The sequence below is a fragment of the Sceloporus undulatus genome, chromosome 9, assembly GCF_019175285.1.
Source record: "Sceloporus undulatus isolate JIND9_A2432 ecotype Alabama chromosome 9, SceUnd_v1.1, whole genome shotgun sequence".
NCBI classification, from domain to species: domain Eukaryota; kingdom Metazoa; phylum Chordata; class Lepidosauria; order Squamata; family Phrynosomatidae; genus Sceloporus; species Sceloporus undulatus.
The window spans coordinates 12202645-12217956 of NC_056530.1; the positions used below are offsets into that span (position 1 = coordinate 12202645).

At 43.6% G+C, this 15312-nt stretch overlaps 1 protein-coding gene across 1 annotated transcript; it reads right to left on the reverse strand.

Moving 5' to 3' along the window:
• Positions 1–1296: 1296 nt before the first annotated feature.
• On the reverse strand, positions 1297–14466 carry GALE (UDP-galactose-4-epimerase). Its single transcript, XM_042439976.1, has 11 exons — positions 14413–14466; positions 8796–8922; positions 7632–7747; positions 6789–6902; positions 6227–6403; positions 5448–5561; positions 5266–5332; positions 4251–4336; positions 2242–2319; positions 1883–1997; positions 1297–1486 (listed from the first exon to the last, which is right to left on the reverse strand). Exons 2-11 carry the CDS (start codon positions 8914–8916, stop codon positions 1431–1433), a joined length of 1044 nt encoding a protein of 347 aa, XP_042295910.1. The 5' UTR covers positions 8917–8922; positions 14413–14466; the 3' UTR covers positions 1297–1430.
• Positions 14467–15312: the final 846 nt, after the last annotated feature.

The window sequence follows — 15312 nt, forward strand, 5'->3', positions numbered from 1 at the left end:
TTTAACTGAGTTGCTTGCTAAATCAGCTAAATGGGAACTTGGGACTTGCGCCAACTTTGTGAATTCAAGATGGTTGCTCCACTTAAAGGCAGAAAGAGAAAGGGGATGGATTCTTCCAGCACACAAACTGGCTGAGTATTAGTATGATTTGTTCCTACTTCATCAGAATTGTTTGGTTAACCGTACAGCCACACAGGGGAAATACCTAACGCTGCAAGGATGGCTGTGTGGAAACAGAGGCCAAACTTATTGGCACCAAGGGGAATGAAGAGTTGGGTTGGGGACAATATGGACAGGTCATATCACTACAAACTCATCTGCACAGATGCAGAAGAGAAAAAGTGTCTGTTGGGACGCATGACCTAGTTGGACAAGGTCCTTTGGTCCTGGTTTTAAGGAGGAAAATAATGATGGCTATCATTCAGCAGGTCTTCATAAGTAGACTTGTATGTGTGGGAAACAGAATGGAGTAGTTTTGCAGTATTTATATGCACCTAGAGGCTGCCATGTCCATTGTGCAATGGTAGCCAGCGGAGTGACTGATGTGCCATGGCCCCGATATGCATTGGGGCATTCGCAAGGCACAGCTGGACACTGGGCAAGAAGTTCTGGGGTGCATCACAAGTGCCTGATGTACACTGGAATACTTGCCAGTGCCTGGATATACATGTTGTCAATTCATTAACACCTTATTGCATTGCTGCAACATGACTACAGGTTCCTAAAGTTACAAAACCTAGATGGCATAGAATCTCAGCCCACGTTACTAACTGAAAGGTAAAACAATTATCTTGCTTAAGACATTTACCCTGAAACACTGGCTTGCAGATTCAACTTTAGCCTTTGCCGCTGCAGAATCCTAACAGGACTTTGGAAAAATTTCAGGCTTCCAGTATGGGCAACATAAGTTATTTTAACTTAATAATTTAGAAACACAAAACTTGGATGAGTGATAAAAGAGTAAAGGTCCCAGCTGCATCTCTCTAGCCACCTTAATAGTCATGCCTTTTACATGATAGGCGATCAGGGACCCCCAATCCTCGATCAGCTATTCTCATCTGTCAGGGCCTCAGAAGCCAAAGGACCAGCCATGGAGGCTGAGCTCCAAACATCAACCGCAGCAAAAGCTTGGCCCCCTTTCCTCATATGAGGAACCTTTTCATTTCTACCCACTCTTTGGTCCTCATTCCGTACCAATCCGGCTGTTAGAGAAGACTCGGGAAAGACAGGGAAAAGAGTAGAATGGACAAAGCATTCTACTGCTAGAATGGTCAATGGTCCCAACTGGTGTCTGCATCAATCATACAAAGGAGAGAAAGGAAGAGAGGAAAATAACAGGAGCAATGGTCTTCCCTGAGTGAGAAGCTAACCAGTCCTTGGCATGGCACTGGTGCAGCAACGGCTGTGCAGAAGATGCCATCTTCCAGATGCTAGTTCTTGCTGAAGCCTGTGGGGTTTTGCGACTGCCACCTCCACAAATCCTCACCTGAAAAAGGTGGAGAGGAGAAATATTAGCAATAGAACCTATTACTTGGAGAGGTGGGTCTTTGAAAGGGCCGAGCATTTATTTACCTGCTAGAGATGCTCTAGTCTAGCTAGACTTCCTCCATTGAGCAGGAGGTTGGGCTCAAGCTATGAGGCCCCTTCCAGCTCTATGGTTCTGTGAGAATATTAACAATCTTCATTCTTTTATGCTCAATCTTACACAAACAACAGTTTCCTTTAGAGATGCAACAAGCAAGAGTGGCTGGAATATGGAAGGGAAGGTGGGAAGCTTTCTTCCTTTTCCAACTCCTTCCACTAGGAAGGGGAGGGTAAAAATATGGGTGGAAAGACATAGTGGGTGGGATGAGGGACCATTTGGGGAGGAAGTTCTACTTACACATTTTGTCCAGCCCAAAGACAGCTTTCCAGCCTAGCTCCTTTTCCGCTAGGGCCGGGTTTGCGAAGCAGGAGGCTATGTCCCCTTCCCGCCTTGCAACAACCTTGTATTTTATCTAGAAGAGAGAAGAACAGTAACACCTCAGCTATCTGGGTAACTTGAGTGGATGCAGCTACTAGGATGACTAGAACCTCAAGAGATGCGGCCAGGTACTACACGGTGGTGCATTTTAAATGGTGTTGTGAACTCAGAGTGTAAGAACAACTGGGATGCTTTCATGCTTGCTACCTGATAGCATCTCAAGTAACACCTGAAACCAAGTCCTTCCCTCCCCATACCCCATGGACTGGTTACTATACCTCCTTTCCTGATGCCTTTTCCATGGCTTTCACCATCTGGAGGACTGAGTAGCCAGTGCCTGTTCCAAGGTTATAGATCTGAAATAATGCAAATGTTGTCAATAATACAGGCTAGCACTGCACTTGGGACTTAGATCTTTGTGTGCCTTATAGAATCATAGAGTTGGAAGAGACCGCAAGGGCCATCCAGTCCAACCCCATTCTGCCATGCAGGAAATCTCAATCAAAGCATCCCCGACAGATGGCCATCCAGCCTCTGCTTAAACACCTCCAAGGAAGGCGACTCCACTACACTCCGAGGGAGTGTGTTCCACTGTCGAACAGCCCTTACTCTCAGGAAGTTCCTTCTAATGTTGAGGTTGAATCTCTTCCTGGAGCTTGCATCCATTGCTCCAGGTCCTAGTCTTTGGAGCAGCAGAAAACAAGCTTGTTCCCTCTTCAATATGACATCCCCTTAAATAATTAAACAGGGCTATCATATCACTCCTTAACCTTCTCTTCTCCAGGCTAAGCTTACCCAGCTCCCTACGTCTTTCCTCATAGGGCATAGTTTCCAGACCCTTCACCATTTTAGTTGCTTTCCTTTGGACCAGTTTCTTCACATCCTTTTTTGAACTGTGATGCCCAGAACTGGACACAATATTCCAGGTGGGGCCTGACCAGAGCAGAATAAGAGTGGCACTATTACTTCCCTTGATCTAGATACTATACTTCTATTGATGCAGCCTGAAATCGCATTGGCCTTGTTAGCTGCTGCATTGCACTGTTGACTCATGTTCAATTTGTGGTTCATTTGGACTCCTAGATTCCTTTCACATGTATAAATCTCTCCTTCAGCCAGGTGTCACCCATCCTATATCGGTTCATTTCATTTTTCCACCCTAAATGCAGTACCTTACATTTCTCCGTGTTGAAATTCATTTTGTTAGCTTTGGCCCAGCTTTCTAATTTATTAAGGTCATTCTGAAGTTTGATCCTGTCCTCAGGGGTATTAGCTACTCCTCCTAGTTTGGTGTCATCTGCAAATTTGATAAGTATGCCCCCAATTCTTTCATCCAAATCATTGATAAAGTTGTTGAACAGCACTGGGCCCAGGACAGAGCCCTGTGGGACCCCACTGGTCACTTCTCTCCAGGATGAAAAAGAGCCATTGTTGAGCACCCTTTGGGTTCGGCCATACGTGTGCACAAAATTGAACTGAATAGTTTTGCAACATCTATATTCACCTAGGGCTGCCATGACATAACAGTGTATGGCATCCACTACGCAATAGCAGCCAATGGAGCCACCAATGTGTAGTGGGCACCGATGGGCAACCAGACACCAACTAGAAAGTGCTGCAATGCTCAATGTGCGCTGGAGCACTCTTGCCAGTGCCCAGATGCTCATTTTCACATTTCACAAGCAAGGGTTCATTGTCCTTCTGCAATATAGCTATGGATCTGTAAAGTTACAAAATATAGACTGTGACAAAGGATCTCAGCCATAATTTTAGTTTTTCCTATACTGCCCTCAGCAAGTGTGGCATTTAAGAGAGAAGACATGGGAGGCAGGTGCTACCACAAGTTTATACATGTAAATTAAGGTCATGCTACAAAGGGAAGAGGCAAGTGGGCAGGACAAGATCATGCATGCTTACAAATACTTAGTTTTGAGGATGGGAATGGAAAGGGTTACACTGAAGGGAGTATTTTCTGCCTGAAAGACATCTCCTGGAAGACAGATGATCTTCTGTATCATGCAAGGTGTTCCAGGCGGAAGAGAAGGGCAAATGGAAGTCCATCAAGCTTGGCATTTGAATTATGACTGGGTCACAAGAACGTACCAGATGATGGGAACCTTTGAGCTGCTAGATGTTTTAGGTTTCAGCTCCCATCAGACTCATCCAGCACGGTCACTCATAAGGGACTGTGGAGGCTGAAGTCTCAAACATCTGGAGAACTAACCCTGGTGTAAACCTTTAACAGTGAATAAAGTCGTTGCTGAATATCACATGAGAGCTTCCCTACCTTACAGCCACAATTCTCCCTGAGCTTCTTCAGTGCTGCAATGTGGCCTTTGGCAAGATCCACCACATGGATGTAATCCCGAACCCCTGCCAGAGAACATGGAAGTGAGTCCAACAAAGTTCTGCCCACCCAGTCTGAGCCGTCCTTCACCCTACTGTGGCCAACAGTGACTTTAAAATATGGATGCCATATTCAGCTATAAATGGAGAGATGAAATAGGCTAAAGGCTGGTGGTGTTGTCCAAAGGATTACTTGACCCTTTGCTTACTCCAGTCCATCACTTATGGAAGATCTGAATACAGAAGGGTCTTTTTCCTGACTGCTCAAGTCTCCTGCCAGTTTTCAACTGGACTGGAAGACACATAGGTTCACATGAGTTTGCTTTCCTACATCCATAAAGGTGTGTATTCTCTCTGACAATACACACAGGCAGGCAGCACATATAATACATTGCATAGCAAATTCATCCGGTTACGGATGGAATAAAAAAGTTATCCTAGTACTTGCTTAGCAAGAGCTGCTTGCATCAATGACTCAAGGCTGCCTTGGGGACAGTGCCCAAGTCTCACAAAGTCTACAGAACAGGTATCAAAGGACTTTGGGGACTTAGGGAATGTATATCTCTAATGCCGTTTGAATGGCTGAAATCCTGTTGGATTGTCTCAACTAAAGAACCATTCAGTTGATGATCAAATGTAAAGTCATCACATACATAAATTCAGTTGGTTCAATGGCTCTACTCTATTCGGGACTAATGAATATGCCCAGTGGGGTACCAGAATACAAGCAACCAGACAGCCATTCCCTTGCCTGCATTCATACCAGTAATTTAGTGATCAAGATTACCAAAAGAAATGGGCTGGATGCCAATTCACACAAATAGAAAGGGTGGGGTGTATATTTGTTGGGATATATGTGTGTTTGCCTATTCCTGCTTTACATCCTAGTCCAATATTTCAAGCAGCTTTGAGGGGGACTTTTGTTTTTAAGCTTGGACCATCAAAGACCAACTCACCTGTCCCATCCACTGTACTGTAATCGTTCCCAAATACGTTCAGGTACTCTCTCCGGCCCACAGCCACCTTCAGTGGAGAGTCAAATGAAAGAGGGGAAAAGAACGAAGGAGTTAACAGGAAAATATCTCCACACAATACACAAAGCTGGTTGAACACTCCTACGGATGGAAGGGTTTGATACCTGGGCAACATAAGGCATCAGATTATTTGGGATTCCCTGCGGGTCCTCTCCAATTTTTCCCGATTTGTGAGCTCCAATGGGATTGAAGTATCGCAGGAGGACAGCATTCCAGTCCTGAGAGAATGAGCACAGAGACAAATACACTTGTGGTATATATGGCTGTATTATATACACAATTGAATATTTTTATTTATTTCATTTGTATGAAATTTCTCCCCATAAGGACTCAACTGAGGTTACACTTTGGACACATCATGGGACAACATGACTCACTGGAAAATATTATGAAGCTTGGAAAAAGTGGAAGGCAGTAGGAAAAAAGGAAGACCACATTACACTTTAATTTTATGCCTTCAAGTTGTTTCTGACTCGTGGCAACCCTAAGGCGAATCTATAACAGGGTTTTCTTGGCTAAATTTGTTCAGAAGGGGTTTGCTTCTACCTTCCTCTGAGGCTGAGAGAGTGTGATTTACTCAAAGTCACCCAGTGGGTTTTGATGGCTGACTGAACTGAACCCTGGTTTCCTGGGTACTAGTCCAACACTCAAACCACTGTGCCATGCTGGCACTCTACATTACCAATGGATTCTCCCAATCATGAAAGCCACAGATCTGAATTTATATGACCTGACAGGGTCTCTTGGAGACCTCTCATTCATAGGGCTGCCAAAAGTCAAAGCCGGCTTGACAGCAAGTAACAACAACAGCAATTGTATACAATTGGAGTACGGTCTCCAAGCAGAAAGGGAACGTTGGAATGCTGCTACTCTGCTTTCTTACAGGTTCTGCCTTGCACAAGTCCTGGATCATTTCTTCAATGAAATATTTGGATTTGCCATAAGGGTTGGTACAGCCTCCGACCGGATGCTTCTCATCGAGAGGGAGATAGGCCGGGTCTCCGTAGACTGTAGCTGAACTGCTGAACACAATGTTCTTGACTCCATGCGCTTTCATGGCCTGAGGAATGGAGGAAAAGAGAAAATAGCAGGGTCCAGGTTTGACTCTGAACTTCAAGGGGCCAAACCCTATCCCCAAAAGATTCAGCACCCTGAGTGGCTTCTCTGGACTGAAACCCAGAGTAGGTTCTCCACCCCATTAATAGGAAAGAAACTGGCTGGCACTGCCCTGCCTTACATCTTAGCCAGGAGAGATCTGGCCTCCATATTGCTAGACTTACAGAGGCAGAATTGGAGGCAAGAAGCACTAAGCAGTACCTCTGGGGACTCTCCAGGCATTTGTCCCATGTGTGCATAAGGCAAGGGCAGAAACCAAACACTTATCCTCCCCACTATGGGTCTCAAACAGGCTTGGCAAATCCGTGCTTCAGCTGCAAGCTACTCACCTCCAGCAACTGGATGGTCCCCGTCAGATTCACCTTGTAGTATTCTAGTGGAATCTGGACAGACTCTCCAACAGCTTTGAGACCGGCAAAATGTATCACTGCTGAGAAGTGATGCTGAAAGGAAGCAGATATCAGGCCATGTTAAATACATTGTTGTTGTTACCAGTGTCATATAGAGCTAGAATGTGCATTTTCCATTCCCATTTTTTCTGTGATGGTCTCCTCCCCAACAAAGAGAGAACCCAGTATCCTATTAGGGACTGTTACGGAGTAAGTTGTGTTAGGCTTGCATGTCAATTTTCCAAGGCAAGACACAATGTCCATATCCTGCTGACACTCAGGTAAGCTGAGTTGTGCATGTGAGACTGTTGTGCATGCACCAGCACATTAAAGTATACATAGTAGCCTGTGGATGGGCACTGCTTGTGCATTGCAATTGCTTAATCGATTGTCAGCCATGTGCACTGACCGCTGGTCCACACAAGTTGTGCTATGTTGGTATTCAATGTATGTATTGTGTAATGTAACCCTGACAATGGATATTTGCTGAAGTGGTGGAAGATCTTAGTTGTGCAGTGTTTGCGGGGGATATGAGCAATAATTGGTAGTGGAAATAGAGCTCCACATAGAGAATGACTGTGCATGCAACAGTGCTTTAGTGTTCAGAGAGCAGTGTGCAAATGGTCATTAAGTGTGCACACTGTGCTACAAGGCAACCAAATACATTAGAGGCCAGTGTGCATTTGCTGGCAGCATAGGAGAAATCATATAACTCTACCAGCAGATATGTATGCTATCCTGATTCAGAATCATGGCCACTGAGTGGTCAGATCAGGGCCTCACCTTCTTGAAGAGCTCCTGGAGGCCAGCCACATCGAGAACGTCCAGCTTCTGGAATGGGATCTCTTTCCCCACAATCTCTTCCACCCGCCGAATGCTCTCAGGTACCATGTTGATCCCTAGGGAGAGAAAACCTACTTGTGACACTATGCAGGGCGGGCCTCGTACTCAACCCATTGCTGTCTTCTTAAGAAAGGACCAGATTCAGAGCATGCTTCTGCTCTGCCACAGACACAAATACAACACTGGAAACAGCAGCAGTTGAGAGCATGACAGCTAAATCCATGCCTGAAGGATTTCCCATGCAAGCTCAAGCCTAGCCTTTGATCGCAGCCTGGAAAAGTTTATTTTTTGGACTGTGATTCCATCAGCCAATATGATCAGGAAATCTGTGATCACCCACTCCAGCTGCTTCCTCCCATATGAGCCGAGTTGGGACAATGAACCTTGCCACCCTTATCCCAATCCGTCTTCAGCCCCAGTATAAGGTCCCTCATAACATTTTGATTAGCAAACTTATGGAAAGTAGAACAGTCCTTCCAGTTTAGTAGTGGCAACACTGTCTGGTAGTGGCTCACTAGGATTTTAAGAGAGGACTTTCTCTACTTGGAGGTGTAGGGCATCGAACCAACAGCCTCCTGTATGTAAAGCGTATATCCTACTACTGAACTACATCTCTTCTCAGTGGAAGGAGCTTTATACTCTGTCACAAGATTGGTCCACCATACAGCTCAATATTCTTAACTCTGGCTGGCAGCTGTTCTCCAAGGTTTAACGTAAGAATCTTTTCCAGACCTTTCCTTGGAGATAATTGAACCCAAAACCACCTGCATGCAGAACAGGCGCTGTGGCCCAGAGCTCCAGCCCTTAGCCACATTGTCCAGAATCCTGCTAGCTGGCTTATGCTAGCTCAACTGGGGAGGTTACGCCAGTCTAAGTACTTTTCTGGAAGTTGTGCAAAGAGGCAATGCCTTGTACATTGTGCAATGCCTCTGTCCCAGCTGTGCAATGGGAGCTGGGCAGCTCCCCAGCCCTTCGCTGTGGGGTTTATTTGGGGCAACTAGACAATCTGGGGGAACTAGACTGGCATGAATTCATGGCTCCACAGAGGAGGTTCACCAGCACACCGTGACAGTCCAGCAAGAGCCTTGGCTTCCTTTGCCTTACCTTGGATGGCATTGTGGAAGTTGTCGATGACCACAGGCGCATAGCCTGCCTCAACCAGCTCCAGCACACAGTGGCTACCTATGTAGCCAGCTCCACCCGTCACCAGGATCTTTTCCACCATCGTCACCTGAAAGCAGAAAGGGAAACCTCCAGTGAAAAGGGTTATTTTGGGAAGGGGCAATTTCTGGAGACCTCAGAGATAGAGAAGCATAACTGAAGGACCAGAGCATGAGTGGGCATCCTAAAGCCATAAGGCCTAATTTGGTCCTTTGGGGGCTCCAATGTGGTCCTTCTGAGGTTCCTCCTAGAGCCACTTGAAGGCATATACATACATACATACATAAATACCTTAAAGGCACCAGATATTTTGTGATCTTTGGAACTGAATCACCCTGAACCAGTACTCAGATTGGAGACCAGGTGCTGGAGGCTCTATTTCAGAGGAAGGAACCGGCAGAACCACCTCTGAATATTCCTTGCATCCAAAACATTCATGGAGTTCATTGGGTTGCCATAAGACAAAGACCTGAAGGTACACATACACACAAACATCCCTTTTTATACTGAAACAGACTAACATGGCTGTCTTTGAAAACTTCTTAAAATGGGCATTCATGCAGAGGTTCAGCACCATTAAGAATTACCTTCCAGGTCAGGGATCTTGTAGCACCTTTGAGACTAACTGGAAGAAAGAAGTTGGCAGCATGAGCTTTTGTAGACTTCCAGCATTTGGACTTCCAGGACTTAGATTTGGATGTTTAGATTTTGGAGTTTATATGATCTGTGTTAACTAAACCTCTCCAGAGGATGGTGAGATGGTGGATAAGGCTCAACCCTTGGAGGATGGAAGGGCTCAGAGGAAGGGAGTGGGAACGATGACCGCCATTCTCTTTTGGCTAAAAACAAGTGAGAAAGCTGCCAACTCCATCAGACAGCTGGCCAAAAGGTACACCTCTGACTCTTCCGTAATGGGAAGGCGGAGGAGAAGGGATGGTTTCTTGCCCTTACGGTGAAAGAGGCTTCTGTCCCTTTGCTCCCTGGGGAAGAAGGCAGCGTCTCAACAGGAAGGGATGGGCAGGAGGTTGTGGCATGTTGTGTCCCAAACGGATAATTTTTGGAACAGGCACGCTTCAGTCTGGAGTTGGCACGGTTCGGTCTCTGCCTGGAATAGAAGCATCTGCAAAGACATTGCCCCTGGAAACCGTTTTCAGAAAGGCTCACTCCAAAAAGCCTTTGTATATATACATATATCTCTATGTGTGTGTATTCTGTGTATATATATGTGTGCGTTTGTGTGTAGAATTCAAAGATATAGCCATGTTAGTATGTAGAATCAGTATGTAGAGAGATCTTGTAACACCTTTGAGACTCAATGAAAGAAAGAAGTTGGCAGCATGAGCTTTCCTAGACCTAAGTCTCCGTAGACATTAGATTCAGATGCATCTCAGGAAGTAGACTTCAGTTTAGGAACGCTCATGCTGCCAACTTCTTTCTTTCAGTGAGTCTCAAAGATGCTACAAGATCTCTCTAAATACTACTGATAATACTACTAATAATGCTAATAATAAAGTCTACTGGAAGTCCCTTCCAACCTATAACTCTAGGATTTAGCCACCCAGAAGAAGGCTGAATCCAAAAGCTGGAAGCATTACTCCTTTGGACTACAACTTCCAGAATCCCTAGCCAGTATGGGGATTTGGGGAGTTAAAAGGCCAAAACAGTAAGGTTTTCCATGCCATGGCAGAAATGTAAAAGAGTTCTAGTTTACTTTCTACACACATGGGTCAGATGTCATTCTTTAAAGCATCCACCAAAAAAACAAGGATCAACAACAACCCACCACTTTCCCCCTAAAAGAGGACAAACAACAACAAAAACTGGGGTCAAAGACTTCATCTACATTGCAGAATTAATGTAGTTTGGTGCCGCTTTAACTTCCACAGTTCAATGCTATGGAAGTCTGGGATCTATAGTTTTGTGAGCTATTTAGTCTTCAGAGAGCTCTGGTGCCACAACAAAATACAAATGCTACGACTCCATAGGATGGTGACAGTTAAAAATTAATGCAGTAATTCTGCAGTGTGGCAGCAGCATACAGGTTTCCCTTGCTATCTCAGTCATAGCCTGTACATCATCCTAAACCCGAACCATTGCCTTTGGCTCCAAAAATGCATTTCACCAAGTACAGCAGCATCAGGGTGTTCCAGTTTTAAGAAATCTCCCCATTTGCCAAAACAAGAGCTCTGACAGCTCTCAGCGGCTATGATGCTTTTCCCTGGTCATTTCTCCTGGCTGGACAAACCATCTGCCTGGCCTGGCATAACCTCAGCCTGGGCCCAAACACCACGTTTTCAATCCATTTTCAGCTTATTGTAAAATCTGAAAACCTTTGCTGCGGAGTGATTAATGTCGCAAGCTTCTACTGCCAGGACAGACCAAAAATACCTAATGCTTTGAGCGATCATACAGTCCTCAGCTCTCTCTTTAAGTGAATCACAAGATATATATATATATATATATACATACACACACACACACAAATATTTTTCCATACTGCAGCAGAAGTATTAGACTTCTAATACACATAATATACTAGATGTATCCAAAATCCAAAATTCTTCTGGTCCCAAGCATTTCGGATGAGGGAGACTCATCCTATAACAATATAATGTAGAATTATAATTATTTAGTGTGTGTGTGTGTGTGTGTGTGTGTGTGTGTAGATAGATAGATAGATAGATAGATATGCATACATGGTGGCAGAAGTGTTAGAATTTTACTATAGATATATAATAGATTTATCCAAAATCCAAAGCACTTCTAATCCCAAGCATTTCGGATAAGGGAGACTCAAGCTATTAACAATATAATGTAGAATTATATGTGTGTGTGTGTGTGTGTACATATGTACACACACACATATGTATATATACACAGACACACCTTTTCATGCTGTAGCAGAAGTGTTAGAATTTTACTATACATGTATCCAAAATCCAAAATGCTTCTGGTCCCAAGCATTTCGGATAAGGGAGACTCAACCTATAACAATAAAATAGACAGTCAAGCCCTCCATATCCACTGGTTTTTATCCACGGATTCAAGCATCCAGGGCTTGAAAATATTTTTATAATATATAAATTCCACATAAGGGAAACCCTGTTACTGGGCCAATGTATTCAATGGGACTTGAGCGTCCACAGATTTTGGTGTCCACAGTCCTGGAACCAAACCCCAGCGGATACCAAGGGCCGACAGTAATGTAAAAGTGTCATTATTTTATGCGCAGACATATATTTGGTATATGTGCATATACAGAATGAGGAAGGAAAGACAAGAGAGTTAGAATTAAGAATTAAATTAGGATTCATTATTTAGACTTCAAGTAGAATTAAGGATATCCCTGAGCATCAGGAAGGGAAAATTGCAGGTCGAGTCTCCCTTATCCAGAATCATAGAGTTGGAAGAGGCCACAACGGCCATCAAGTCCCACCCCCTGCCATGCAGGAAATCACATTCAAAGCATGCCCAACAGTATGCAAAGGAATCTTGTAGCACCCTGAGACCATTAAAAGAAAGAGATTGGCAGCATGAACCTTCATGGCCTTGAGCCCAATTCATCATATGCATGATAGACCTTGTCACAATATGTCTGGGACCAGGAGTGTTTCGGATTTGGGAATATCTGCATATATACAGAATGAGGAAAGAAAGGCAAGAGGATGGAAGTCAGTACTAGTTCATCCTAGTTTCTGGACCCAGAGGTGTGCCACTGGCTGAACAGGTGTGCAAGTCGAAGGCTTTCATGGCCGGCATCCATTGTTTTAAGTGGGTTTTGGGGGCTATGTGGCCATGTTCTGTATGCGCAACCGGTTACGTGGCCACCAGCCAACGGCTCCAGGCAACAGGATCTAAAGACGTCACGGGTTTTATAAAGGTAAAACAGGGAAGGGCCTGGATTAGTCAAACTCCCAAGAATGAAACAAAGGTGTTTCGAATGTTTATATTTGGAACGGCAGGTTATATCCGACAAGGAACCCTATGCACAGGCAATCCTTTGAGCAAATGCACAAAGGTATGTATGGGCGGCACGCAATCTGGCCACATCAGCAACGCCTCGCCCAAGCCGCCCGGCCCTGGCACACCTTGCAGGATTCGAATCCAATTCGGTCACTGACCAGTATAGCATAAAATAAAGTAAAACAGTGAAATTAAAATAAATATACTAAATAAGTGAAATAGCAGAGTAAAATACAGCCTATTAATATTAATATTAATCCTATTATTGTTTTTAATTATCTCCAGTTATGCACCTTTGCAATTCCCTGGCTGAGTTTCTTAGCTACGTAGCAAAGTGTATGTAAAGTTAGCTAAACACAGACCTTAACAGAGGTCTAAAAACAACAACAATAACAACAAACACTTCCAACAGTCAAACATCTCGCAAGGGCTGAAACTTTTGTCGGCACGAAAAACAAACTTAGCAAAGCCATACATGCCGTTTTATATAAGGGACACTGTTTCACTATGACATTGTATATAATGGGACCTTTGAGCATCCATGGATTTTGGTACCCAAAGGGGGTCCTGGAATCAAACTCCAGCGGATGTCAAGCGCCAACTGTATATCATCATCATCATCATCATCTTGCAATCAAAGTCACACTCTCTCAGCCTCAGAGGATAGATAGCAAGGGCAAACCCCCTCCGAAGAAACACGCCAAGAAAACCCACTGATAACAATTATTATTATCTATGGGTACGGAGCATAGACAATTCGGAATCAGAATGGGGTCCAAATAAGGTCAGGTTACAGTATAAATCTTCATATATATATATATATATATATGGAGAGGAACTTTGCTATTTCAGATTGAAAACAATTACTATATATATATGTATGTATGTATGTATGTATATATAGAATTAAGGATATCCCAGCATTAGGAATAGAAAAATTGCTATCTGTATAGTAAACGTTTATATATATATATATACTGTATATATTAAAATTATGCATTATGTATTCAGATGCTGTATTCTGTATCCTATGAATGCTATGTCCATAATATTAAGATGATGTATACAATGTGTCATATATCCATAATAACTAAAAATGTCATGTATTCAATTGCCTTCCAGGGGCGATGTGTCTAAAGTGTATCCAAAACCCCAAAGGATCCCCTTGTTCAGATCTGGGTCCCACCTCCAAGATCTAGGCTCCGAAATCCAAAATGCTTCCAGTCCCAGGCATTGACTCAACCTATACCATTTCCTACTTATTATTATTATTACTATTATTGATTGACATCCCACTTTCTCCCCCCCAAAAAAAAATTGGGTCTCAAAGCAGCCACAATGTATAAAACCAATGCAATTAAAAGCATGCAATAATAATAATAACAATGATGCAATGTTTGCATGTTTTGCAAAGCACAGAATCCAGGTAAGGACCACAATGATCTTTGCACCCACTTATTTTCCCCATAAGAGCATCATTTGCAACAAGCTTCAGAACAACCAACTCCCCTCCCCTGAGAGGACTGTATTTCCCCAGTGTACACGTGTCCACTCATTCATTCACACGTGCATTAAAAACCCCATCTGGCTCACTCACCTGCAATTGCCTCCTTTGCAATGTGGCCTCATTCTAAGGCGCGGCCCCTTTAAGAACTCCCCCGCCTCTCCGGCCACGCCCACTGTCTGGCCCCGCCCCTCCCAGTAGCATGGTGACGTGTCGCTCTTCTCCCTCTTCGTTCCGCCCCCTTGGCTACGGAGAGCTGCAAAGGCCTATATTAGTCCATTTATAAGCTTCGCTTTTCTGGTGGACTGCCTGGTTGTTATTCATCATTTTAAATTCAATTTATAAATAGGTTACATTGCATTTCTGTATGGAATATATATATATATATGTATATATATATATATGTGTATGTATGTGTGTATATATATATATATATATATGTATGTATGTATGTATGTATGTCTCCCCATGGAGCGCCCTCTGGTGGCTGCTTGACTCTCAAGCAGCAGCCATAGTGCCCCATTCAATGGGGCACTATTGGCTGCTGCTTGAGACCCAATCAGCCACCAGAGGGCGCTCCATGAGGAGACTTATTCATTTGTCTAAGCAGGGATTTCTATCCCGCCTTTGTCCCACAATGGAACTTACAGTATTATATCAGGCACTAAAAGAAGGAATTATTCAAGAGGCTGAAGTGTGCAATTGCAGCCACAGGAGGGCGCCCGAGAGCGAGGAATGAATGGGGCGCTTAGGCTGCTTGCCCCCTTTCGGCCACCAGAGGGCGCGCCAGTGTTATTTTTGGTTATTGCTCTTTAAAGTATATGTATATGTATATTTATTGTTTATTTATTTTAATTTAATTTAACTTGTTTTATTTTTTTATTTATTTATATATTTATATATTTATATTTATTTTATTTTAATTTTATTAATTTTAATTGACATTTAAATTATATTTATATCCAAATTATATTTATGTTTATGTTTAATTTA

What these genes read in the sequence shown, in the direction of transcription:
- GALE (XM_042439976.1), bottom strand. Translation starts at nt 8,916, where the DNA reads ATGGTGGAAAAGATCCTGGTGACGGGTGGAGCTGGCTACATAGGTAGC. An exon ending in GGACCATCCAGTTGCTGGAG is followed by an intron (nt 6,404 to 6,788) that starts GTGAGTAGCTTG and finishes TCCATTCCTCAG; the next exon opens with GCCATGAAAGCGCATGGAGT. An exon ending in CAGTACAGTGGATGGGACAG is followed by an intron (nt 4,337 to 5,265) that starts GTGAGTTGGTCT and finishes GTTCTCTGGCAG; the next exon opens with GGGTTCGGGATTACATCCAT.